The sequence below is a fragment of the Colossoma macropomum genome, unplaced genomic scaffold (assembly GCF_904425465.1).
Source record: "Colossoma macropomum unplaced genomic scaffold, Colossoma_macropomum, whole genome shotgun sequence".
Classification (NCBI taxonomy): Eukaryota; Metazoa; Chordata; class Actinopteri; order Characiformes; family Serrasalmidae; genus Colossoma; species Colossoma macropomum.
Window position 1 is genome coordinate 319,596 of NW_023496051.1, and position 26,158 is coordinate 345,753.

The 26,158-nt window shown below is 40.5% G+C and overlaps 1 protein-coding gene across 1 annotated transcript; it reads right to left on the bottom strand.

Moving 5' to 3' along the window:
• Window positions 1–12,427: 12,427 nt before the first annotated feature.
• nptxrb (neuronal pentraxin receptor b) lies at window positions 12,428–23,728 on the bottom strand. The gene is made up of 5 exons (XM_036565165.1): window positions 22,719–23,728; window positions 15,903–16,122; window positions 15,177–15,418; window positions 13,743–13,922; window positions 12,428–12,661 (listed from the first exon to the last, which is right to left on the bottom strand). Exons 1-5 carry the CDS (start codon window positions 23,487–23,489, stop codon window positions 12,428–12,430), a joined length of 1,647 nt encoding a protein of 548 aa, XP_036421058.1. The 5' UTR covers window positions 23,490–23,728.
• Window positions 23,729–26,158: the final 2,430 nt, after the last annotated feature.

Genomic DNA, 26,158 nt, shown 5'->3' on the forward strand with positions numbered 1-26,158 from the left:
GAGTTCTGCTCAAAATGAGCTAAAATTGTCACTTCCGAAACACTTTTGGTAACGTTTCGGTAGTGTTATGATTGTTTTGCTAGTGACAAAATGGAATGTTCAGTCATTTATTTTGGTAAAATCAACATAATCAAGGTATAGGGTCACTAAAAGCCAGAAGAATTTTAGTGTAAAGTCCAAATCAGTTAAAAGCCTGAAATGTGTTTTCAACTCCGACTTTGAACCAATTCAGTACAATGATCTATACAGCATTTCAAACATGAAATAGGTGTAGTGTATCCACTGCACCTCATGGTATCGTAAGATGCTGATGGTTTGTGCTCCACTGCATGTGAACTTGGTGACCTGTGAATCTTTATATTCCGGGTAGACCACCAGAAGTCTCCCTGATGGCCTCCTGTAAGGTATACAATATGTTATATGTGGTGATAGACTATCTAGTGGGCTCAAAAACAATGGTGAGAAAGGAAATAGATAGAATAAGAGGAAAATGGGGACCCAGGATTGATAATCTCTTTATGAAAATAAAAGGATTAAAGCAGTAAAAGAAACAGTTTTATTTGACTTAAATTTAAGTACTTTGCCACCACATAAGCATCTAAGATTCAGTTTTCAAGCACAATAAGAAGATGCAAGGATTCAATATAAGTCTCCCACCTAGGTCTCTTGGTAAGGATGTATTGGTAGTAATCTGAGATTCAGTATGAGTAGTGTGATTCAGTATGAAGTGTAACATTTTGAGTATTTCTTACTATTTTTGAGATATTTAGGGAGATGTGAGGAACTAGATGTCATTGCCTACTTTAACAAGAACATGACGCTTGCCCCATTGGCGGATTACTGCTTAATATGAGTGTTTACATCTCATTTTCAATACATTTCCTCTAATTTTCGTTAATGGCTTTTTGTGGTGCTGTTCTAACTCAGTGTATGTGCATCTAAGTGGTTAGACTGCTGGTGTCTTTTGAGCGCATACAGCGGACATTCAGTCAGCTTAAAATGGAGATGTAAAACACCAGCCTGGGTCACGGGAGGACTCTGTGTGTGCTTCTCTCTGAGACCAAGCTTTGATTTCAGTTTTGAGGATTAGTGAGGATTTTCTGTTCCTGGATAGATTTACAGCGGAGGCCAGCAGAATGTGGGTCACGTGTTTGGGTATGTGTGTTGGGTTTGGGGACTTAATCAAGCAGTAAGTTAAACAATAAGCTGATATTATTCATGAGTTATAACAGGTCTGACTGAATTCCTACACATTCACTGGCCTGTTTATCAGAAACACCCGCTCATAGGGCCGAAAGATGAATCGATTTTGTATCATAATTTGCAACTTTGCAACTATTTGCAACTAAAAAAAGCAGTTTTTCTGTTTAGAGCCATGAGTTCTATATAGAACAATTCCATGCTCGATTGGTTCTTTGCATGGTGATATTTCAGATTGATGGAGCATGTGATGTATGGTTCTATATAACACCAAAAAGAGTTCAAGCTTGACATTGTAACAGTGGAGGAACACTTTTTGGTGCTACATAGAAGCTCTTTCAAGTAGGTTCCATATAGAACAATATAAAACACATTGCATTTTGCAGCTTACTATAAATGACACAAGTTACATTTTGAGTTTTTATTAATGTTACTTAGTTTAATCCACATGCAGGACAGAAAAATTGAGAAAAAACAAGCATTCAAAAAGCAAACAAGACCTAGAGATTATGGTGGAAGAAACAGCCAACAAGAAAAACATCCTACTTAGACAATAAGATAATTGTGGGATGACGGCGGAGAGCAAGAGGCGAGGATGGGCAGGAGTAGAGGCAGTGTCTGTGATAAAATAAGGCGCATATCTTGTCAACCCTTACAGCTTAAGACAAGTGTGAGGCCGTCATAAGGTTGACCCCTTTAATGGCCAGGGACCACAAGTGGGCCCAAAGTTTTATTAAACACTTCTATATCCAAATAGCTCAGCCAGTTAGCACTGAAGTTCCTGTAGTTACTGAACAATAAGCCTTAGTATATAATAAGCAGGGATTTCAAGGGGTTAAGAAAACATTTAAGAACATTATGGTTCTCATTCACCAACCGTTCTTAAGAAGAAATTTCTTTTTAAAACCCACTCAAGCGTTTTTCACACAGATTCTGACATTCACCAGTGTTTTCTTGTTTGGAATTTGTTCTTAGGTGAGAACAGAATCTACAAACACTCAAGAGCACAAAGGCACAAACAATTCTGCGGTTTAAGAACACGAATCTGACGTAGACTTTTTTGTAGGAGAGCAGAGTTTTTGTACCAACGATCAGAATTTCTGTTTTTTTTTTTTCGTGATTTAATTGGTAGCATGTACAAAGAGAAAAGCAAAGGCTGTAAGACTGAACCTTTAGGGACTCCACAAGAAATGCCAAATCTTTTCGATGAATGATTTCCCATTGAAACCATGAACCGCCTATTAGCTAAATATGATTTAAAGCATTCTAAAACTGTACCTGAGAGGCCGACCCTGCATTCAAGTTTCAGCATTCATTAAAGTCTTGTTGTCAGTGGTATCAAAAGCTGCACTTAGATCTAATAAAACCAGAAAACCATTATTGATATTGATGAATGAGGCACACTGTTTTCAAGAATACCACTTGTTCTTGGAAATATACTTATGAAAAGAGTTCTAAAGAAGTTATTTGAACAATAACTTTTTTGTTAAGAATTAAGTTAAGAAAAAAACACACAAGACACTTTTGTGAATCCGAGCCCAGGTTCCTAATCAGCCCATGTGAACATTGGTGACATTAGCAAGTGTCTAGCAAAGAGACACAACCTCATATTACTACTACTCACCGTGGTGAAGGATACTCGCCTATTTCTCAAGGTTGTTAAGCAAACAATTTCCATGTTGGCACATACGGCAGTGAAATTATATATATCTTCCAGCTGAATGTTTTTAATCACAAATGTGAACAAAACTGGTGCAGTTTTACCCTCTTTTTTGATTGGTTACCACGTGAAGTATGGCACATGACAAGTGAAGCTCTTACGATAAAGTTGAACACTGTTCAGCTTGATCAAGTGGAAACTCAGGTAAGCCTGTTTGGTTGAGTTACTGGTGCATTTAATTATGCAGTATTTATTCCAGGCAGTAGTCTCAGCCATTGTTTACAATGCATTAATGAATGCATAATTGATAATACTCTGTTGATTAGCTTTGATGTGAGCTCCTGCTTGGTGGGAATGAAAACGTTCAGCTACACTGGCCCCTTTAACGGGTGAGACCGGTGACCCCTGGTCTATGTGCTTTCACTCTTCTTGCCGGTCTAATGCATTATCTTTTGATAAAAAATGAATATGATGATGTAAACATGTGCAGTTCTGTGCTTAATGAGTGCTGTTTGCTTTCAGTGCTTTTGTGCACTTTGAGTAGCAGAGAAAATAGAGGAAAGGAAGAGATGAGGACAGATTGGAGAGAGTCAGGAGTGTGACTGCACTCTGTGTGTGTGTGTGTGTGTGTGTGTGTGTGTGTGTGTGTGTGTGTTTGTGTGTGTGTTTGTGTGTGCAGCTGAGAGATGCTGGAAAAGACGTCAGCCTCTGTAAATAATACATGATATGACTTTCATTCCCCAATGTGATTATGTGAGAATGTCATCAGAGAGAGTGAGAGAGAGAGAGAGAGAGAGAGAGAGAGAGAGATGGCAAATGAGATAGAGAATGTCGTAAAAGGGGGAGAGAAAGAAACGAGAGATAAATAGAAAGAGAGAAATGAGAGAGAAAGAGAGAGAGACAGGGAGAGAGAGATAGAGAGTGGAAGAAAACATGAGACTCAAAAAGTAAGATAGAGAGAGAGAGTGAGAGAGAGAAAGAGAGGAAGAAAACAGGACTCAAAAAGTGAGAGAGAGAGAACATGAGACTCAAAAAGTAAGATAGATAGAGAGAGAGAGAGAGAAAGAGGAAGAAAACAAGACTCAAAAAGTGAGAGTGAGAGAGAGAGAGAGAGAGAGAGAATATGAGATTCAAAAAGTAAGATAGAGAGAGAGAGAACATGAGACTCAAAAAAGTAAAATAGAGAGAGAGAGAGAGACTGAAAGAGAAAGAGGAAGAAGAAAACGAGACTCAAAAAGAGAGCGAGAGAGAGAGAGAGAGAGAGAGAGAGAAAACATGAGACTCAAAAAGTAAGATAGAGAGAGAGAGAGAGAGAGAGAGAGAGAGAGAGAGAGAGAGAGAACATGAGACTCAAAAAAAAGTAAGATAGAGAGAGAGAGAGAGAGAACATGAGACTCAAAAAAAAGTAAGATAGAGAGAGAGGGAGAGAGAGAGGGAGAGAAAGAGGAAGAAAACGAGACTCAAAAAGTGAGAGAGAGGGATAGAGAGAGAGAGAGAGAACATGAGACTTAAAAAGTAAGATAGATAGAGAGAGAGAGAGAGAGAGAGAGAGAGAGAGAGAAAGAGAACATGAGACTTAAAAAGTAAGATAGATAGAGAGAGAGAGAGAGAGAGAGAGAGAGAGAGAGAGATAACATGAGACTCAAAAAGAAAGATATAGAGAGAGAGAGAGAAAGAGAGGAAGAAAACGAGACTCAAAAAGTGTGAGAGAGAGAGAGAGAAAACATAAGACTCAAAAAGTAAGAGAGAGAGAGAGAGAGACTGAAAGAGAGAGAGGAAGAAAACAAGACTGAAAAAGTGTGTGTGTGTGTGTGTGTGTGAGAGAGAGAGAGAGAGAGAGAGAGAGAGAGAGAACAGCGGTGGTCTGCACAGGGGTCCTGAATGAGGTGATTAACACATATCCATAATTCAGTAGGAGCAGAGAGAGGAGTAGTGAGGAAGAGGAGGAGGATGAAGACTGGAGAGCAGCTCTGTATTAAAGCAGTGAGCTGCTAAAGAAGGTTCTGTGCCTTAGTGCTGAATTTTCAGTGAAATGGTTCATTGTGAATAACTGAATGTTTGTGCCGAATAACAGAAACACTGCACTAAATTGTATTTATTCTAATATCAGTGTTTTTCTGAGCAAGTAAATGACTGGTTCAAAGAGTTAAAAACACATTTTAGACTTTTAACTGACTTGGACTTCAGAATAAAATCCTTTTTAGTCTAAAAAAGGTGCTATATAAATAAACTTGCCTTGCCTTTGCTTTGAGTGAATTATGTTTATTTTATTAAAACAAACGACTGAACTGTCCATTTTGTCACTACCAAAACAATCACAACACTACGGAATGCTGGGACAGCATTTTATGAACAAAGTTTCTTAATTGAAAATTTAAACTCATGATGAATGTAAAATTCAACCTCTTTTTCAAAGAAAAGACATTAAAAGAAAACAACACTTTAAAAATTTTTTTTTTTTTCCTGTGGGACAGAAAATTCGGTAAAATGGTTCATATATATCTATATATCCATACTTGATTGAGCATGTCGAATGTCACTGCACTCACGGCTCTTTCAATGTGATTTCGGAAATCATCCAGTGTTGTGGAACCAATGACGAACGCTTTGAGCTGTTGGAGGTTCTTTGCCGACGAAAATCACGTTGCACAGTTATGACGGATTCACTCTTATTGACGTGGAGAATGCAGAACGCTTTCTGCTCAGGGTTCACATCTCCTTGCAGACTGAAGGGAGCCATCCTCCGGTGACAGTTTGATTGGTTCCTAGATGCCTCATGGTTGTAAAAATATGCTGCTTTGAAATCGGTTGAATCTTTTTGAATCACCCTGTATATTCTTTCCTGAGCTGAGGTGCCAATCTGGTCCATTTTAATCCACAAAAATCCCAGCGTATGCACCAGAGAGCCTCTCAATCCATGATGAAATGCCAGATTAACAGAGTCTTAGCCGTCTGACCATGTCACTCAAACAGGAGACATAAAGGTTCTTAATTAATGTTAACAGTGTATGATTTACTCTTTTTATTCTCTGTCTGTCTCTCTTTGAGTGTCCCTCTAATTATCACAGTCTGCATTTGTCAGCTGCCCTCTATCCCATTCATCGTTGGTCAGTTTCTGACCACAGGTTTAATGTTGACCACGTATTCATGTGCGTGTGAGACTGATATGAGTGTATCCTGTGGGAAACCCTCAGAGCCTTCTAGGTATTTGGTGAAGGCTTAAGGATTTCTGAGAACTAAAAATGAATGTCTGTAATTTGAAATTCATTTTATTTAATATATTCATCATGTTTATTGTATTTGTAAAAGGCTACATTGATTGAAACGTCGAGTGTAAAATGGGATTTATGTGCCTGAAATGTTGAATTCTAGCCATGTCAAAGTCAAAGGTACAGCTGTGGTGGGCTGAAGGCTGTCCTGTTTTGTCCAACCGCAGTCCTTCATGCACAGCACAAATCTATGTGAAATGGCAGGAACAGCTCAGCGAGATGTTTCGGCACCTGAGTTTGCCATGAAATGTTATGAAATGTAAATGTTACTTCAGCTTGACTTTGAGACACAAATACTGACTGTGAAGATGAGCAGTAAATTAACCATTAAACTTGAGTCAACTGTTAGAAATAGACCAGGAACAACTCATACAAGGCAAAATTTATGAGTTCAGATCATGCTTTCAGCATGGTGGTGGTAGTATGAGGGATGACTGATTGAGAGAGGGGGGGCAAAACTCTGAGAACTTGGGCTGGAGTTCTGGGCAACTTCTACAGCCAGACCCCCTTCATAGCTGTATCAGGACTGATGAAGAACTGAGGAACAGGGAGGAGATGGGGTGTCAGTGGGGATTGCGAACTCTTGTCACAGGAACGGTGAGGATATGAATGTGTAGGGTGTTAGATTGGAACAAGGTGGAATCTCAAGCCTTCCCCCCAAACTTCAGTTATAACATAACTACATTACATGTCAGTTGTAAGCTTCAAATAAAATATACAATGTCTTTTACAAGATTCAAATTCTGTGTTGAACATAGAGCAGCCAAAAAAATGCACTAACATCCCTGCTGAAAAAACAGCCTAAACAGCCTAAGCTGGTTTATGCTGGTTAATATTGGTGTGGTGCTGGTTTAGCATCTATAACACAACATATGCTGGGTTTGCTGATGACTATCTATGCTGTTTTTAGCAGAGATACTAACAGAAGTCCCATAAGGATGGTAAGGCAGGTATTAGCATTATCGTAGTAGTGGGTTTTTTCTTGTTTTTTGACCAACTTTTGACATTTACGGCCTGAATTCAAGCTCTAATAGTCAGGCCCAGTCACACTTGTGTTAGCCAGTGAATTTTCAAGAGCGAAATCACATTCATTTCAGTGGAATTTGTCATATTGAGTGATTTCATGTTGCAGACTTTCAGGGCAAATAGACTTTCAAGTTCAGTAGCACTATTGCTTTGGCTATGTTGACCTTTAAAGTGGGCCTTCATATAGCAGCACTATGTATTCTAAATGTCAGAAATGTAGCCAGTGTCTAAGCATGAACCTTTTACCATTTCTTGCCCATTGGCTATGAATAAATACAAAGAATGCATGATACACAGTCAGCCAGGAAACTGTTGTAGATGATGTTGCAATGTTAGCTCCTTGGCTAACCACAGCTGCACACAAACCACACCATGCCAGTTATCTAGACTTTTTTGGTTGCAGATCAGTGTGCAGCACAGTGCTGTGGCAAGTGTATTGTTTTGTGATATAATTACATTCATCTTTGTGTTTTTTACTGTTTATGGCAGACGAGTTAGCCAGCTTGCTAACTGCTATGTCAGCCCGCTGCCAGCAACCATGCCAGTTATCTACACTGTGCAGCATTATATTCTCGCAAATATATAATTATCTGATATAATTATATTCACTTTTGTGTCATATCTGTTTATGGTCAGTTAGCTAAATGGCTAGATGGCTAACTGCACCAACTTCTAACATCGCCAATCTTCCAGACCAGCTTTGGTCTCACCTATTTTGTCTAGTGTGAGTGCAGCTTTAGTGTTTCTAATAAAGAATTGGTTTCCAATAAAGTGGCCACTTAGTGTAGATCTGTACAATAAAATAAATCAGACGACATTTTTTTAATCACCATTTTATGTTATCATCCACATATGTCACAATATCGTCATAAATCCATTGCGGTGCAAACAATGCATGAACAAGCACTACACTGACATCACAACTGATCGTCGTCGACCAATAGCAAAAGAGGAAAAAGAAAAGTGGGTGTGGCCACCCAGACAGGCACTTCCTCATGCTCTTTCTCTTCGTGTGATACGTGAGAACGACAGATGAAACACGATGACAAAAAAGTCCCCTTCCTGTATCAAATAAGCGTCTAATGCTGCTACGTACTGTACGTACTACTTCCACGTCGATCTAAGAAATTATTTGCAAATGTCCTGAAAACTGCTGCCTTGATTTATAAAAAAAAGTGATAACTTGATAGCTGTTGTCACATTTACCTCCACTTAAGATAAACTGATCATATAAATGAAGAATTATCATAAAAATTTCAAAATCTGATAAAAAAACAAAATGTAAGAAAAAAGAAACTCAAAATCACGTAGCACACATTTAGTGAGTTTTATGTAGAGTAAAGGCCGTTGCTATGGCGAAACTCCAACCAGTGTTTTACAGTCGCAGTTGTATTGACAAAACAGTCAACCAATAAACAAAAGAAAAATCCGGTGGCAGAAAGCAGAGCACTGTTGCGACAGGGAGAAAAGTGTGAGAATGGAACGTTTCATTTTTTGCGGTAGTCTGCTGTGGGCAGGGAGCAGGCCGGCGTGAAGGACACTAAAATACAGCCACAGAACACTGGACGAAACGGACAACGGCGTCAAAAAGCTTAACATTTGTAATGTATGGGTCTGCAGATCCAAACACACACACATAGGCAACTGTTCAAAAGTTTGGAATCACTGTTTTCATTGCTGGCTTTGATAGATCTGTTACAGAAACATGGTTTAAATAGGTAAAAATAGTAAGCAGCGATCAGAATAATGAAACACACTGCAACTGATTTCATAATAATTCAGAAAACTCGAAAACTTTGAGAATGACATTATGATAAAATGAACATACACAGTGCCTTGTATTTGTAAGTGGTGACCAAATCTCAGAGAAGATAACTTGGCAGGTAATTAGTTTAACTTTTAACTTTTTTCTTCCAAAATATTTCATCAAACCAGCTAAAAATACCTTCAGACATCGACAGATAGTTTATAATATTTTAGATTATGTTGTATAAGTTATGGCAGCACAGTGGCGCAGTGGGTAGCGCTGTCACCTCACAGCAAGAAGGGCCTGGGTTCGATTCCCGGCGGGCGGCCAGGGTCGTTTCTGTGTGGAGTTTGCCTGTTCTCCCCGTGTCTGCGTGGGTTTCCTCCGGGTACTCCGGTTTCCTCCCACAGTCCAAAAACACGCAGTCACGCCAATTGGACATGCTGAATTGCCCCTAGGTGTGAATGTGTATGTCTGTCTGTCTGCCCTGCGATGGACTGGCGACCTGTCCAGGGTGTATCCTGCCTTCCGCCCAGTGACAGCTGGGATAGGCTCCAGCACCCCACCGAGACCCAGAAGGATAAGCGGTTTAGATGATGTATGTATGTATGTATGTATGTATAAGTTATCAAATAAAATCAATATTAAAGCAGCACTATGTAAGAATGTGGGATTTGGAGACCTCTCTGGTGGAAATATGTAATTGCAAGCAAAATGATTGTGATCGTATACACATTAAGAAAATATTCAAGGAAAATCCTGATGTTGTGTGTGAAAAATTTGCCCAAACCCAGCCTGAAAATCAATACTTTGACAGGCAATGAGTAGCAGACCTCTTTCTCGCTACTAGCTAAATGTTATGGAAATAAAAAGTTTGTAGAACACATCTAACATCTATGTGACTCTCACAGTTATCAAATGCTCAGTGTAAGAATTAACATTAGCTATCAGTGGCTGGTCAATCCAACAGCAGACAGTGTAATTAGTTAGCTAGCTAGCTAGTTAGCTAACATTAGCTGTCTAAGCAGTTTAGCTATAAGAAGGTACTGTAACTACAACACGTACTTTTACAACAGAAACAGGCCCAGTAAATTATGATGTTAGCAATAATTAACAATTAGCAATGTTTAGCTATGAACCTAGTCTTTCTACCTCACTTAACCTTACTGTAACTGCAACAAGTTGTCACTGAAACTAGAAACAGGCCAATTTTGTATGTCAATATTAGCGATAATAAAGAATTAGAAATATTCAGAGCCCAGCCTGTACCTTTAACGTCTGTAAATGTAGCAAGTTGTACTTTTAAACCTAAAACAGGCCCAGTGGGTTATGATTTTTATGTCAACGTTAGCAATCATTAGCACTTAGCTATGTTTTGCTATGAACCAAGCCTTCCTTCCTTACTCTGCCTTACTGTAACTGTAGTAAGTTGTCACTGAAACCTGAAACATGCCTAGCAGGTTATAACTTGTATGTCAATATTAGAAATAATTATCAATTAGCGAAGTTGAGCAATAAACCTAGCCTTTCTACCTCACTTTACCTTATTGTAACTGCGGTAAGTTGCCATTGAAACTTGAAACAGGCCTAGTAGGTTACAATTTGTATGTTCATGTTAGCGATAATTAAGAAGTAGCGATATTCAGATATGAGCCTAGCTTGTACCTTTACCTTCTGTTACTGTAGCAAGTTGTACTTTTAAACTTAATACGCAATAATTAGCAATTTGCTAAGTTTGGCAATGAACCTAGCTTTTCTACCTCACTTTACCTTATTGTAACTGCAGCAAATTGTCTCTGAAACTTGAAACATGCCTAGTAGGTTACAATTTGTATGCATGCTAATGTTAGCAATAATTAATAATTAGCGATATTTATATATGAACATAGCCTTTCTACCTTATGTTACTTTACTGTAACTGTAGCAAGTTGTCTTTGAAACTTGAAACAGGCCTAGTAGGTTTCAATTTGCATGTTAATGTTAGCAGTAATTTAAAAAACAAACCTAGCCTTCGTAGCTAAATCTACCATTGTTTTGCCGTAGGTTGATATGAGCTATTGGCATTTCTGAGAAGCCAGGTGTCCAGCTGGCTGGGCCTTGTTTGACGAGTAAAATTCTGACATCAGTTCACAGAGAGCTCTGATGAAAAACCCCCGCTGGCTCCAACCTGACAGCACTGACTTTTTACATGAATATTTTAAGCTTTTCAAGGTGACAGGCAGCCAGAATACAGCCAGTGTATGTTTTCACCAATTAAATAGGCCTGTGCCTGTAACGTAATCCTTTTATTCAGATAAAAGTATGAAAATAACTGCAGTAAACACAGACGTAGGGTGGTGATATTATTATTTTGGCTTGAAAAAGCCAACCAATTATGATTCGTTTTCGACTTATTATTATTCTACTGGCAAAAAACACAACACTACCCCCCCTCCAACAGCTCTCAAGCTAGAACCATGAAACTTCACAGGATTTTAGATTCTACACCCAAATTGGTTGCTTGTGCTGTTATAACTGACTTATTGTGTTTGTGCAGCGTTTGTTTAAACATTTTTTTCCATAGGAATGAATGGGGGGATGCTCAAAATCCTGACACTTCATTTTGAGTCATTTTACTTATATAATATATGGTTATGCTACCTTATTTCACCACAGCCAGTATACACTCTGTAGCCAAATGTTTTGGACACACCTCTTATGTCACCATCATACGAGTATGGTAGAAACCACCTTGGATAACATAGTAACAGCCTAGCAACACCTTAGCAACGAGTATGGTAGAAACCACCTTGGATAACATAGCAACAGCCTAGCAACACCTTAGCAAACACCAGGGACACTATAGCAATGGCCTAGTAACACCTTAGCGAACCATCTTGGACAATATAGCAACGCCTTAGCAACCACCTGGGTTATCACAGCAATGCCTAGCAACACTGTAGCAACCACCTGGGATACCATAACAGTGGTCTAACAACACCTTAGCAACCACCTGGAAAACCATAGTAAAGACCCCTCCATGCATGTGGTATTTAATGCTGGGTATCACATTGCTCTGCATATAACGTTACTAAAACAAGTTATATTATCTTCATGTGTGAGAATCAGCATCTTTCTAATGGTTTGAATTAAATAAATGAACAAAAACAGTTTTTTAAAATGATTTTTTCCATCACTGAAGGCTGTTACCATGGTAACATGGTTAACCATCACTGGCACAGGCCTACAGTTTAGAGCAGCTTTAATATGACAAATGATTCCAAACTTTTGAACGGTAGTGCACAAGCAAACACGTATTACCGGACCACCAGCCAGCTTCCCTCCCTGCAGAAACGCACACACACAGATCCCTGCCCTGCACAAACACACTTACACAGCGGCGAGCATGAATATGAATGTAGTTCCACAGTGGACGTTCTTCACAAAGACATTTAGCCGCATCACAGCTGCCCTCTACCGTCCCTTCACTTCTGAATGCCACCCCTCCGATCAGTACCCAACCCCCAACCCCCATACAGCCACCCCTCACTTCTGGGCCCCTGTTCCACCAGAGCAGGGGTCCACAGGCTCCTTTACAGCCCCCCCAAACACATCCACGTCCTGCTCCGTCCAGGGCACTATGTTCCCCTTCTGTGGGGGCTCCCTGCAGGACGCCAGTGCGGCCAATTCCGGCGCCGGCAGCACCCGGTCCCACAGGTTAAACAGTGACAGCTCGCCCACCAGAGCCTGAGAGGCGTCGAAGCGGCCCCCCAGTGTGTCCTACAGCACAGCAGAGAGAGAGAGAGAGAGATACAGTTTACATACAGTTGCACTGCCTAAGATTTTTCCTGCACTCTTGGACGTAAAAGTGCCAAAAATGGTTCTCCAAAGCAGTGCCTTAGATCATTGGATGATTTTTTGAAGAACCATTCTTGTGTGTGTGTAAAGAACCTCACATCGTGTAAAGCTTCGATTGCAATTCATTTCTTAAAACGTATGTCCAAGCCAAGAACCACTAAGAAATCTTCATTATTAGGAGTGTAGAACCATATGTCTAAGCCAAGAACCATTGAGAAATCTTTATTTTTAGGATTGTAGAACCATACGTCTAAGCTAAGAACCACTGAGAAATCTTTATTTTTAGGAGTGTAGAACCATATGTCTAAGCCAAGAACCATTGAGGATCCTTTATTCTTAAGAATTAAGAACTCAAATCAACTATTGTTGAACCTATTTAAAGAGAGAACAGAACCATATGTCTAAGCCAAGAACCATTGAAGAACCTTCATTTTTTAGAGTGTAGAGCCATATGTCCAAGCCAAGAACTGCTGAGGAACCCTTAATTTTTCGAGAGTAGAACCATATGTCTAAGCCAAGAACTATAGAGCAACCTTATTTTTTAAAAGAGTAGAACCCCAAGATTAAGCCAATAACCACTGAGGAACCATTACTGTTAAGAGAGTAGAACCGCAAGTTCAAGTCAAGAACCACTGAGGAACCTATATTTTTCAGAGACTGGAACTATATGTCCAAGCTAAGAACCATTGAGGAAGCTAAGAAAATAGAACCACAAGTCCAAGTTAAGAGGAGCATTTTAGAACCATATGTCCAAGCTAAGAACCACTGAGGAACCTTTATCTGAAAAGATGTATAGCTGTTGAAAAGATGTTACTGATAAAAGGAAATAGATAAAAGAGAAGAAATCAAACAAAGAAGCTGCTGGTGTTCTCAGAACAACAGACTGACCAGCCCAGACATAGTAGTTGTGGTAGACAAGGGCCATCAGAGCGCACCATCAAATAAACCCAGGTAAAATGGTCCTGTCCCTTCCAAAGCCCCACCCACCACCTTGTCAACTCACCTGCTCTTGTCCCAGGACCATAACGCCCCCGGCTCTGAGTGGATGCCACGCTGAAAGCCCCTCACCCCGCCCCTTCAGTTTGCCCCCCTGGTAGGCCTTCCATACTCCATCGCGCAGAGTCCAGCTCACACACACGTGCTGCCAGATGCCCTGTGGGAAGGACAAGGGCAACTGCGCCACCTACAGGGCAGATTACATCGGAGACAGACTTAGGATAATTCAGTATTATAGGAAAAATTAAAAATGCTAATGCTATATGAACTGTGGATTCTACTAATCTTTGGGTGAGATCTGGCAAATTTACAGAAACAAAGTGTATGTTAAAATAAATAGTTTTAGCTTAGATGTTCCCATTTGTATAATGCTAACTGCTCGCCATTTATCTTGTAGTGTTAGCCTGATTAGCATTTTTGGTGGACTGCCCCTTTAACAACTTAACCTCTAAGGATCCAACAGCAGGTCCATACTTCCACTTCTCACTTTTGTAACTAGATAACCTACATATTCATTTTATAGTAGTTAGAGAAGAATGCATAAAAGATACCGTACATCATAAGCCAGGAGTTACTGATACACTAGAAGGCCACAAGAATGTGGACAGCCCTCCTAATTATTGAGTTCAGATGTTTCAGCCACCCTCATTGCTCACAGGAGTATAAAATCCTTTTTCCACAAGTCAGTTCATTATATTTCTGCCCTGCTAGATCTGCCCTAGACAACTGTAAGTGCTATTATTGTGCAATGGAAGTGTCTAGGGGCAACAATGGCTCAGCCACAAAGCTCTTGTGGCAAGATTGTGGGGAAAGCCCTTTCCTTTTCCAGCATGACTGTGCCTTTGTACACAAAGCATGGGCCGTAAAAACATGGTTTGAAGAGTTTAGTATGGTGAAACTCAGTGGCCGGCAAAGAGTCATGACCTCAACCCCACTGGGATGAATTGGAATGTCAATTACAAGCCAGGCCTTCTTGTCCAACATCAGTGCCTGTCCTTTTGACTGAAGGGAAACAAATCCCCACACTCCCAGAAGAGTGGACGCTACTATAGCTGCAAAGGGGGGTGGGGGGGGATTAACACCATATTAATGCCCATGGTTTTGGAATGAGATGTCCAACAAGCTCATATAGGTGTGATGGTCAGGTGTCCACATATTTTTGGCCATTTAGTGTACATGACAGAACTAAAAACTAACTAAGTAGTACCAGCCATCTTGAAGACTGAATTATAGGCCTACATAAGCTTTAATTACTTGTTAGCTACATTAGCTTCGTATCTCCAGATCAGACACCAAACATATCTTGGCTGATTTGCTACATTCTGGGCAAAAATAACTTTAGTTAACTTGAATTTTGGCCAAACTATGACTTTGAAGGGTAAATCATTGTCTCTGCAGTTTATATTTTCCTCGCTTAAAGTGAAGCAGGTCTGTATCTCGCCTTGTCATTAACCAGCAGCTCAGCTGGGCTGTGGACCCCCTGCAGAAGGACGAGCTCGTTGGGCTGTTCGGCCACGGCGTAGGAGAAAGGTGTTCCGATCCCACTCTCTGCTGCCTTCAGCCACATGCAGGCAGTGAAGGCGTACATCTCTGGAATATTCCGCCTCACCAGCCCGTACATGTAGTTGGTGCGCACAGGGAAAGAAAGCTTGAAGCCCTGCGGGAAAGAGGGTCCTGTGAGACCTACCAGAAGAGAGAAAGAGAGAGAGAGCGAAAGCGTATAAAGGAAAACAGCAGATAAACATGAGTGACGTTACTGTAACTGGCCTAGAATTGCTGTCTTGAGTTAAAGAGCCCATATCATAGAAAACTACATTTTCTGTGTGTTCTTTAAACAAAAGTGTTTAATTAACTATGCAAACATTGCTAAAGTTTCAAAACGGTCCATATTATCCATATATACACATTTGCTACAGACTGTCTGCATTAACAACACTCCTTATAACTTCATTATGGCTGGGTGGAGATAAATTGCTGCCGGCTGAATGAATGGTCTAGATGTCTACAGTTTCCATGGTTGTGACATCACAGCTGTGGTCAGTTTAAAATGAGCCTGTTTTTGCAGCTTAGTCTCATGTCCCTCCCCCCTCCCTCCCATGGTGTACCCCTATTTCCCCTTCCCCATGAGTCAGCCCCCCAGTGTTTAGCCCTGCAGCCCTCTGCTCACTCTGCTCCAGCTCGGCGACGCGCTCCTGCAGGGTGTTGATGCCTTGGTCGATATGCTGGTGGTGGTTTTGCGTTTCTTTGCGCAAGTTCTTCCTCTCCTCCTCCAGCAGCTTCACCTTCCTCTCCAGATCACCACCCACGTCCTCCACACGCCCACCAGCCTGCCCCGGAGCCCCCACCACCGCCTCCGAGTGATTCAGCACCACAGGAACCATCTCCAACTGAGAGAAAGAGATAGAGAGATGCTAGTAAGTTTATTAACCCTTTAGTGTCAAGGCAAAAATGAGCAGTTCTGCTGATTAATCTATTCTTCTATGTTGATGATATGATTTCGTAATGCTCCAGCATTTATTTTCACATATGACATAAGAGAGTCAAACCGTTTTGAGCCAGCAAACATTTGAATAGAAATATACAAACTAGGAAGAAACAACCTTTTCATTTATTTAGTTTCCAGCCATTAAGTATAAGCTATTCATTTTATAGATTCAACAGAAATTTACAACTAAGTTTGCCTTTGTTACTGATCTTAACTAAATTTTGTGTTTATTACAGCTTCCATTCTTTTGGGGAGACTTGCTTTCAGTTTTTCAAAGAAAGAGAGGGACTGAACTGCAGGGGAATTTTTCCACATCTCCAAAGTTGTATTTGTGGTTGTATTTTCTGCCTCTTGCAATCCAAATAATCCCAATTAGACTCCTCAGTCCATAAAGCCGTACTTCACATCTCAGACGTCCAGATTAAGCGTTCTAGTGTTCTCAGTAAGGGCTTGTTAACAGCTACACATCCTTTCAGACCTATAGTGTTGAGCTGTCTTCTCACAGTGGAAGGATGGACAGAAACACCTGTGGTTTGTACTGTTTGTATAATGGGGACAGTTTTGGTGGTCTACACGGTTGTAAGGAGAAAGGGAGGACATAGGGGTGGGACCACTGGGCCACTGGGCCCAGACGAAATCTGATTTGCCCCTTAGGTGGCCCCCTGAAGTCTCTCGCCACCTCCAAGCATGTCATTGATTGATATACAAATTTTTAGTGAAATTCATGGTTTTGAGTGATGAATATGCCACTCGTGTGAATAGTGCAGACTGAACAAGTTTCAGTTAATGGAAATTTGCTGCTTTAATGGTACTGACAAATGGAACCTTATTGTAACAGAACTTTCTTGAGCAGTTGGACTCATTTTCACATACATGATATCTTTCTTCAATAGCTTTAGAACAGTAGCTGCAGAAAGGTTACAATGTGTGAATTATCATTGTTTGCAATCAAGAAAATAAAGCAGTGTTTTTGTTTGAAAATTATTTAGAAAATGTAGATTTCTGTGGACTGTAACCACTATAAGAGCCACGTGATCTGCAAGTCATATCTCAAGTGGCGATCATAGGGGTCCAAGCACCTCACGCCTTATGGTGGGTTGCCCAATCTTGGTCCTAGAAAGTTACCACCCTGAAGAGTTCTGATCCAACATTTCGCCATGTCTGCTGCTGAATGTAAATCATACTAAACATATGTGTATAGTGTCAGTAATGTATATAAGAGTTATCATACGATAACTTTGGAGTTCTTTGAAATTAAAGGCATTTATTTACCCAACAGGAATTGTGGCCCCATTATCGCCCCACCTAATAATCCATGAACTGTGACTGGTTATGTTTTTTTAAACTCAGGTTTTGGAAAATCCTGTTTTTTCACTTATTCTCCTTTGACTGTCATCAAATATCTCTTGAAATATTAATAACTTACTTAATGGCTGTTTTGACTGGAAACACACTGATTCATTTTACTATGAACAATGTGGACACTGACACAAGCGACTGTGTGGGGGGGCAGATTTTAATGAATTAAGGGGGGCAAAGACAAAGGCTCTAAAAGAGACATTGCGTAATCATCTTTTGCATTAGGCCTCATGGACACAGACTCCATAATTAGAGCAATTCTTTGTGCTCAAAAACACACAAAAGTAACACAAAACATGACAAACTCTTTTACAATCCCATAAGTTCTAGGTATTAACCAGTGAAGAGTGAGGTGCTACCCCAAAGTACTAGATAATTATTTTGAATAACTTGACGAGTTCCAAGACAGTCCAAAATGTTCTAGGTACTAACTGCATAAGTGTTGCATACAGTCTCCAAAAAGTGAATGTGGTGTACCATTAAAAGTTTTTAAAGTGCACAATTTGATATTAAGAACTTTGTTGTACTGTGATGAACAAAAATGTACCTGTACACACTTGAAAAAATGGTTCTTCAAGGGTTCTTTAGCAAGGAAAATTGTTCTATATAGAACTATGAGCACTTCAAGAACCCATTGCATAATTAAAGGGTTCTTTGTATCATAAAAGGGTTTTTCAGGTTGATGGAGAATGTGTTGTGCTTGATGGTTCTTTTGAAAAGGGTTCAATATAGCAATTAAAAGGGTTGTTCTACTGTGACAAACTTGACATCATAACAATAGAAGAGCCCTTTTTAGTGTTATATAGAAAAGGTTCTATATAGCATCATCTACAGCACAATCTCCATCAGACTGAGGAACGTTTTCTCCATGCAAAGAAACATTTAATCTTGCAAAAGGTGCTTGGAGTGTTCATGGTTCTATATAGCACCATTTTCTGTACTAAAGAACCCTTGAAGATCTCTCTTTCTAAGAGTGTACAGTACACTTTCTTTCTGGACATGTAGTGAGTACGATGCATTGCACCAGTGAGTCCTTTGCTATGCTACATTTGTCATTAAAGTTGAACTGAATTCGAATTGAACTGATGGAGAGGTTCAATAACCAAACTGTAATTATAATAATATTATTATAACATATTATTATAACATATTATAACATATATCATACAATATACAATACAATATATTTAAAAGCCCTTGATATCAGCTTACTCTGTCACTTTCAATTCAAATGGCAGAGCAATCATTAACAAGTTTTTTTGTATAACAATAATAATTTAAATGTCCTATAATGTATTTAGTGAGAGAAAGTTGTGCAGATGATGTGCTGGTATAATGACAGTAAAGCTGAGTTTAACTGAATTGAATTGAATTGAATTGAATTGAATTGAATTGAAAAGCACAGTGGCGCTGCCGCCTCACAGCAAGAATGGCCTGGGTTTGATTCCCTGGCCGGGCAGCCGGGGTCCTTTCTGTGTGGAGTTTGCATGTTCTCCCCACGTCTGCATGGGTTTCCACGCACAGTCCAAAGACATGCAGTCAGGCAAGTTGGAGATTCCAACTTCCACCCAATGACTGCTGGGATATATGCAACCCAGGAGGATAAGTGGCTTAGAAAATGTGTGTGTGAATTGAATGTAATTGATGCAGAGTTAAAGAGTCATGCAGATGTTGTGCTGTATAATATCAATAAAGCTGAATTGAATCGATTTGAAATGAACTGAGAGAGAGTGAGGTGGAGGATTATGTACAACCCCATTTCCAAAAACGTTGGGACGCTGTGCAAAATGTAAATAAAAACAAAATGCAATGATGTACAAATCATTTAAACCTTATATTTAATTGAAAATGTTTCAAAGACAACATATCAAATGTTGTAACTGAGAAATTTTATTAGTTAGGATGGGGGATACAAAAGGCTGGTAAAGTGGTTGACTGGCAACAGACAATAACATGATTGATTTTAAAATGAGCATCTCAGAGAAGCTGAATCTTTCAGAAGTAAAGATGGGGAGAGGTTCACCACTCTGTGAAAGACTGCATGATCAAATAGTGCAACAATTCGAGAAAAACACTTCTCAACATAAAGCAAAGAATTTTTGATTTTCATCATCTACGGTACATAATATCATTAAAACATTCAGAGAATCTGAAGAAATTTCTGTATGCAAGGGACAAAGCCAAAAAACAGTACTTGCTGGCCGTGATCTTTGGGCCCTCAGGTGGCACTGCCTTAAAAACAGGTGTGATTCTGTAGTGGTAATCATTGCATGGGCTCAGAAACACTTCTGAAAACCACTGTCTGTGAAAACAGTTCGGCGCTACATCCATAAATGCTATTTAAAACTCTTAAATGCAAAGAAGAAACTGTATATAAACAGGATCCAGAAATGCTCCCTCCTTCTCTGGGCCCGAGCTCATTTAAAATTGACTGAGGGGAAGTGGAAAAGTGTCCTGTGGTCCGACGAATCAACATTTGAAATTCTTTTTGGAAATCATGGACACTGTGTCCTCCGGTCTAAAGACCACTCAGCTTGTTATCAGTGCACAGTTCAAAAGCCAGTATTCATGATGGTATAAGGGGGCATTAGTGCACATGTCATGGGTGATGAGCTCGTCTGTGAAGGCACCATTAATGCTGAACGATATATACATGTTTTCGCAACATATGCTGCCATCCAGACAACGTCTTTTTCAGGGAAGGCCTTGATTATTTCAGCAAGACAATGTCAAACCACGTTCTGCACATATTACAACAGCATTGCTCTGTATTAAAAGAGTCTGGGTGCTAAACTGGCCTGCCTGCAATCCAGACCTGTCACCCACTGATAACATTTGGCACATTATAAAATGAAAAATAAGACAAAGGAGACCCCAAACTGTTGAGCAGCTGAAATCCTATATCAAACAAGAATAGAAAAACATTTCACTTTCAAAACTACAGCTGTGTCTCCTCAGTTCCCAAACACTTACAGAGTGTTGTTAAAAGAACATGCCCCTGTTGTTGGCACCAAATTCAAAATGGGCACATATTTTTCAAAAAACATTAAAATTTCTCAGTTTCAACATTTGATATGTTGTCTTTGTAGTATTTTCAATGGAATATCACATTTAAATGATTTGCACATCATTGAATTTTGTTTTATTTACATTTTGCACAGCATCCCAACTTTTTTGGAAATGGGGTTGTAGTTGCTGTACTGGTATGTCAATAAAACTGTATTGAATTGAACTGAACTAAATTGAGTTGAATGGAGAGAGAACTGGAGAATTATTCAGATATAATGATATATGTACAATAAGGTTCAACCGAATTCAATTTATAGACTTGAATAAAGAGAATTATACAGATGCTGTACTGATATAATGACAAAGATGAATAGAACTGGGTTAAAATCAACTTGAGCTGAGAGAGAGTTAGAAGGTTATGCAGATGCTGTACTGGTGTAATGACAGCAACGTTAAACTGAACTGAATTAAGTTGATTTATGTAGATTAAGCGTTTAAGAGCGAGAAAAAAAGAGTTACATCATATAATTAATGATCATAATACAGCGTCACTGAAAAGCCTTACCACCAGTCTGCCCATCCATATCCATATCCAGTTCAAATGCAGCATCCATCATTTACATTTGTATCAGTGTAATGATCTAGAATAGCACTCCAATGTTCTCCTATAACTGTGTCCATTAAGATACAACATCTGGAACATTTCATATCAGTATATGTTGGCCTGAGCACTCCTCATACATGTGTGAAGAACCTTTTTAAAGTTTAAAGAACCTCCACTTAAAGGTTCCATATCAATTGTAGCTTTTTTTAGAACTATATATCTGAGCCATTGAGCCATTGAAGAACCTTTATTTACAAGTGCGAACACTCATCCTCAGCAAGTACCCTGTGGCATCTAACCCAGGGCTGTTTCTCTCACTCACTCATATTTTATGCATGTGTTTTCCCCCCAGCAAGAGCTTTATGGAACACAGGGAGCCAAGAGAGTGAGAGAGAGAGAGAGAGAGAGAGAGAGGGAGAGATAGAGGGAGAGAGAGAGAGAGAGAGAGGAAAATGTTGTTTCCCTTTTTCAAATCTATACAGCTTTCCAGGAACAGTTCAGTCAGAAAATGCTAATCTTGCTACCAGTCAATTAAAACGAACCACCACCAATTAGCATTATGCAAATGACATCATGTGAATGACCTCTAAAGCTTCCAGTCACTGTTGGTCGAGCCTTTCCTCGAAATGAAATGCACAGTCCCAGAATGATATTGGACACGTACCAGTAATCACTGTTTGAGCACTGGACAGATGAGGTACCACAGGCTTTATGCATACACTACACTCATAAAAATAGGTTCCCTATGGTTCCTTAAAGCACCTTTAAATGGATGAATCTTTAAACAGTCTTGTAAATGAGATATGTGAGGTTGAAGAACCCTTATGAAGTTGAAAGGACCTCCAGATAGGGTAAATGTTCTTTACCAATTAAAGGTTTTTCCTGCACTCTTGGAAGTAAAACTGCCAAAAATCGTTCTCTAAAGCAGTGCCTGGAATGACTGGATGTTTTGTTGAAGAACCATTTTTGCTAATAAGATGTGTGTGTGAAAAACCTTGCATCGTGTAAATCTTCTATAGCAATTCATTTCCTTGTACATCCAAGCCTAGAACCATTGAAGAACCTTTTTTCAAGTAAGTAGAACCATGTCCAAGCCAAAAACCACTGAGGAACCTTTACTTTTAAGAGTGTGGAACCGTATGTCCAAGCCAAGAACCACTGAGAAACATTATTTTTTGATACAGTAGAACCATATATCCAAGCCAAGAACCACTGAGGAACCTTTATTTTTAAGACAGTAGAACCATATGTCCAAGCCAAGAACCACTGGGGAACCTTTATTTTTAAAATAGTAGAACCCTATATCCAAGCCAAAAACCACTGAGGAACCTGTATGTTTAAGAGAGTAGAACCATATGTCTAAGTCAAGAACCACTGAGGAACCTTTATTTTTAAGACAGTAGAACCATATGTCTAAGCCAAAAACCACTGAGGAACCTTTTTTTTAAGACAGTCGAACCACATATCCATACCTAGAACCGTTGAGGAACCTATAGTTTTAAAAGGGGACCCGTTTACCCGCTCACCTCTAACTTCTCTATGCGGTCCTTCAGCTGAAGAATGGCTTTCTCCAGCTCCTCCACGGCCCGGGCCGTCTGCAGCTGCGCCGCCGAGGTGCTCACGTCGTCCCCGGCCATGAGTCGGCGCCGGCCGCCTGCCCACGCTCCGACGCTGCGCTCGGGTAGGCTCCTCTCCTCCAGGCCGCTCTCGCACTCGGACAGCTTCCCTGTGAGCTCCTGGATGGTCCTCTGGTCCATGAGGATCTGGTCGTTCTGTCTCAGGACGGTCTGCCGGAGCTCCTCGGCTGCGGCGCTGAGCTGGCTCCAGTCCTCGTCGTCGTCGTCCGCGTACGGCTCGTCGGCTTGCACCTTCAGACTCCGGGTCTTGCACTCTCCCGGGGGCACGGGCGTGCAGATGAGTCGGCTGAAGAAGAACTGTTTGGGGCCGGAGCCGGTGAGCTCGTTGTGGAAAGGCACCTCCAGGCCCAGGCCAAGTCCACCACCGCCAAAAGAATCGGGACCGTGGAGAGCGCCCAGAGAGTCCGGCCCGTGGAGAGGGCTAGGGGATTCAGGACCGTGGAGAGCTCCGGGAGATTCAGCACCATGGAGAGCGCCCAGCGGTCCGGCCTGCGCCACTGCGCCCGAGGACAGCAGTGCGTCCGCGGACACCGAGTGGTTGTCGGCCAGGGCCTGGGGTGCGGCGGCGCGCGAGCGCGGATAAACGCTCGCGATGATGCAGATCACCGCGCCGAGGAAGGCCAGCATGCCGGCGGCCACCAGGATCACGACGAATTTCATCTTCGAGATCCGAGTTTAGACGCGAAAACGGGACAGAAAGCGCCCGATTAATCTCGAACCGGACTAATCTGATACCCAGCGAGCCTTTTAAAGCATCAGGCCGGGTCTCCGTTACAGGATCGCCCGTGTCCGTTATTTATTTATTTATTTGTTTTCTTTTTTTTCATCTGCAGACGTGATGAGGCTGTCCTCCTCCTCTCTATGTGTTGCTAAGCTCCTCGTGCGCTGGTTACTATGGTCACTGACAGAGTGGATGGATGGATAGAAAGGGAGAGCGAGAGATGCTGACGTAGGCGGAGTGGTATTTCCCACCCGTATTCCGTTAAGCCCCGCCTACTGCGCTGGGATTGGCGAATAGTTCACACACCCCAGAGCCGTATAGAGATCTCTCTCTCTCTCTCTCTCTCTCTCTCCCTATCTCTCTCTCTCTCTCTCTCTCTCTCTCCCTATATATATATATATATATATAGAGAGAGAGAGAGAGAGAGAGATCTCTATACGGCTCTGACACACCCAAGCCGTTCATGAATCCTCTGCCTGTGAGACAAGCCCCGCCTACTGCACTAGGACTGGTTCACAAGTAGTTCTTGAACGCTTTGTATTTGTGACAAGCCCCGCCTCCTGCGCTAGTAGTGGCAAAGCGAAGCGACGGAGTACGAACAACCAGCCAATCCTAGCGCAGAGAATTAAACAACACCAGCCAATCGTAGCGCAGGAGGCGGGGCTTGTCCTGAATACAGGTGGTGACGAAGTCAGGCTAAAAGGCGGGACGCGCCCCCTAGCGGCGAGACCCAGAAACTCCTTTCAGCAGGTGGACGAGAGGGAGAAACAGGGGGGCTTGTATATTTTATCATTCACAGTGACTTCTGAGTATTGCGGAAGCATGAAATGATTCGTGGAAATATCTCAAAGACTTACACTACACAGCAGAAACGTACATTTGCAGATTATAGTGACGAGAAGTTAAAGGGGGATTTCACCGGTTTTTCAAATTTGGCCTAATTCCGTCGTTGCGACGTACACAAAGTCATTCAGAGGGGTTTGATGCAAAATGGTTAGTTGTAGAGAACGTTACAGGCTCAGAGTTCTTCACAGTGGTGGTGATAGGAACCAGGAGTCGCCGTGACTACATATACAGCCATTTTATTTACTGTCCAAAACCACTAGTGAACGTGTCTTAAATGTTTTTAGATGTAATGTTGATGATGGTAAAATGGTGGAAAACCTGAAAAAAAAAAGTTTTTTCTGGGGACTATTTTGCCTTACAACACTTGCATGTACCCCTCCACCATGACTGGATTAAAATAGGTTAACAAGACATTTTGGGGCAAAACTTAATCACCAAACTACCGTAAAAGAATGTCTCAGACATCAGACAGTGAGTTCATAACCATTTCGGGTAAAGACTGTCTGTGAGGGAGCTTTTAGAGGTGGACGTCTGGCTCCTATCACCACCACTGTTAACAATTTAGACTCAGCAAGTTTCTCTAGAACAGAGAATTTCATATCAAACTACTCTGAAAGACTTTTGATAATTTGTTTACACCTTAAATGTAGAAATTTTGAAAAATTGGTGGAGTCCCCCTATAGTCTAGCTAGCATCAGTAACCACTCGAGGTGCCATTATGCTAATGTACAAATCATCTTTTGGTTCCATTTGTAAAGCTAACTGCATCATATTCTCCTCGTACATCTTGTGAAAAGTGCTTAAAGTTTAAAATATTTTATAAATGTAAACAAATCAATCTTAGCTGGTCAGCTACATTGATTAGCAATGGTTAGCATTAGTGCTAAGAAACCTGGCCACTCAGGAAATTGAGTGCGAAATTTCTGAGGAGAAAAATTTCTAAATTCACTCTGAACAGTTTTGGTCACTCAGCAGCAACACTTTGTAGCATCAGCTATTTAAATATCATAACTGTAATTTAATATTCTCATTATTACTGTGGAATATTTAGCATGGGGAATTAATACTACCACGTAGGTGGGTCATTGTCCATTTGGAGTGGGAAACCATGTCACAAACGTTGCAGGGCTTAAAAAAATGCTTCAAATATTAGGCACAGCTCCAAAAGCCGGTAAGTACATTTACACAGTTGACCTAAGATTAAATAATACTTTTCCCTTATGATTTCTCTGATTTTTCTCTTTTTGTCCTGTTTCATAGTCACTGTACATACGTAAAACAGCTTGTCACATATTTTGTTTTCAATGTATGAGAAAATATAATACAATATTTTTAAAAGGTTTAACTTAAGGTAACTGTATGCAAAATGTAAATAAAAATTAGATGCAATGATATGCAAATCATATAAACCGTATTTTTAAAGGAAAATACTACAAAGACAACATATCAAATGTTGAAACTGAGAAATTTGTTTTTTTTTAAAATATATGCCAATTTTGAATTTAATGCCAACAACATGTTTCAAAAAAGTTGGGACGGGGGCCTGTTTACTACTGTGTTTCATCACCTCTTCTTTTAACAACACTCTGTAAGTGTTTGGGAACTGAGGAGACACTGCTGTAGTCTTGAAAGTGAAATGTTTTCCCATTCTTGTTTGATATAGGATTTCAGCTGCTCAACAGTTCGGGGTCTATTTTGTTTTATTTTTCATTTCATAATGTGCCAAATGAAGAGAATGAAAAAGAATTTCAAATGTTGATTC